At 44.0% G+C, this 1,758-nt stretch overlaps 2 protein-coding genes across 2 annotated transcripts in view; one reads left to right on the top strand and one right to left on the bottom strand.

The window, feature by feature from the left end:
- Positions 1-996, top strand: part of AK88_00621 (uncharacterized protein) — a gene marked incomplete at both ends in the record, with an annotated part of 4,469 nt that extends 3,473 nt beyond the window's left edge. Inside the window, one exon of the mRNA XM_012478269.1 lies at positions 145-996. Coding sequence (XP_012333692.1) covers positions 145-996 — 852 coding nt within the window. The remainder of the gene's footprint in view (positions 1-144) is intronic.
- A 240-nt stretch (positions 997-1,236) lies between these two features.
- AK88_00620 (uncharacterized protein) overlaps positions 1,237-1,758 on the bottom strand; it is a gene marked incomplete at both ends in the record, with an annotated part of 5,922 nt that continues 5,400 nt past the window's right edge. Inside the window, one exon of the mRNA XM_012478268.1 lies at positions 1,237-1,740. Coding sequence (XP_012333691.1) covers positions 1,237-1,740 — 504 coding nt within the window. The remainder of the gene's footprint in view (positions 1,741-1,758) is intronic.

The following is a 1,758-nucleotide window of genomic DNA, read 5'->3' as shown; positions in this document are numbered from 1 at the left end:
GAAGCAACCCCTGTTAAAGAAGCAACCCCTGTTAAAGAAGCAACCCCTGTTAAAGAAGCAACCCCTGTTAAAGAAGCAACCCCTGTTAAAGAAGCCGCCCGTGTTAGGGAAGCCACCCCCGAGGAATCCCCCACGCACCTCCAGGTCTGCGTGCTGGGCGAAAGGAACTGCGGGAAAACGACTCTAATCGAGGCCATCCTGAGACGGCCCATCGTGCGTGAGCAGGACGTTGTGGAGCTGTTTGGGCGGAAGAAATACATTAACAAGGATTTGACCACACATCACAGAAATGTAGAAGTAAGAGTAGCGGACACGTGCAGCTTAACGAAGCAACACCGATTCAGAGGGGAGGACACTTACCACGATGAAGACAAACAAGTCTTTACAAATATACACAAAAGCGACCTATGTGTGTACGTAAAGGAAGCCAAAGAAAATAGCATAAGTGTAAGTAAAGAGGATAAGAAAATTATGTTTTACCTTTTGAGGAAAAAAAAAAATATTATCGTCGTGGTGACTAAAATCGATACCATCCTAACCAAATTTGAAGAAAAAAAAAATGAATTCCTGTCGTCCTTCTCGTCTTCCTTCCATGACATCCCGGTGGTCTTCCTAAACCCAAACAATCACATGCATGTGCAGACTTTACTTAACCGGATGGTTCATATACATAAGATGAGTCATGTACGTATCCCCACTTCAACCCTAAATCTGTTTTTAATTAGGTTCCTTCAATTATTTCCTATCCCTTGGGTAAGGAAAAAGAAATGCAGCTTCAAGTACATTAGACAAGTCAGTAGCAACCCAGTTACCTTCCTCATCTTCACCAACCTCTACCAGAAAATTCCGAACAATTATTTGTCGTTTTTTAAAAAAAAATTAAAAGACGAATTTCATTTGAGGAGCGTGAATATTCAGTTGATCTTTCGTACTACTTGTGATAATTCAAACGCCAGGCGCAGTCGGTTTGTGCGCGCTGGGGGAAAGACCACGTAACGGAAGAAAAAAAAAAAGGAGTAACTGCGTATAGGCATGTAACCGCGGGAAGTCTGTTTTTAAAGGCTTCTTTTCCTCACCACAACCCCATTGGGGAAATTTTTTTTTTTTTTTTTTTTTTTTTTTTTTTTTTTTTTTTTTTTTTCTGCACCTGTAAATCACCAACAAGGGTTAAAACCAAAACAAAGGGAACGTAAATACATTTCGACTCCACAAACGTAAACTTTGTGAAGACGGCTTTTACTCCTCTGCACAGTTTTCATTCGACGCACTTGCGCCGCTTTCGTGCGCATTGGGGGGACCTTCTGCGAGTGTCTCCTCAGCGTCCACAGATTTGCGTTCCTCTGCTTGGTTCCCTTCGTTCGCATCTGCATCTGCACCTTCCCCCGTGTCTTCACCCTGGGTGCTCTCTACAGCGGCGGTGCACTCGACACGTTGGCTTTTCTGCTCCACAAGTTCTTCCACGGGTTCTTCCTGTACCGGTACTTCATTTTCCATGGGTTGTTCCTGCACAAATGCTGCGTCCACGTGTGTTTCCTCCACCGGTGCTTCATTTTCCATGGGTTCTTCTTCCACAGGTGCTTCTTGCACGTGTATTTCTTCCTCCACAGGTACTTCATTTTCCACAGTTTCTTCTTCCACATGTATTTCTTCCTCCACATGTATTTCTTCTTGCACCTGTACTTCTTCTTCCACCGGTACCTCATTCTCGACCTGTACTTCTTCCTCCACAGGTACTTCTTCCTTCACAGGTACTTCTTC

The sequence above is a fragment of the Plasmodium fragile genome (assembly GCF_000956335.1).
Source record: "Plasmodium fragile strain nilgiri unplaced genomic scaffold supercont1.5, whole genome shotgun sequence".
NCBI lineage: Eukaryota > Apicomplexa > Aconoidasida > Haemosporida > Plasmodiidae > Plasmodium > Plasmodium fragile.
Note: the sequence above shows the minus strand (reverse complement) of the source record. Positions and strands in the feature narration are given on the sequence as shown.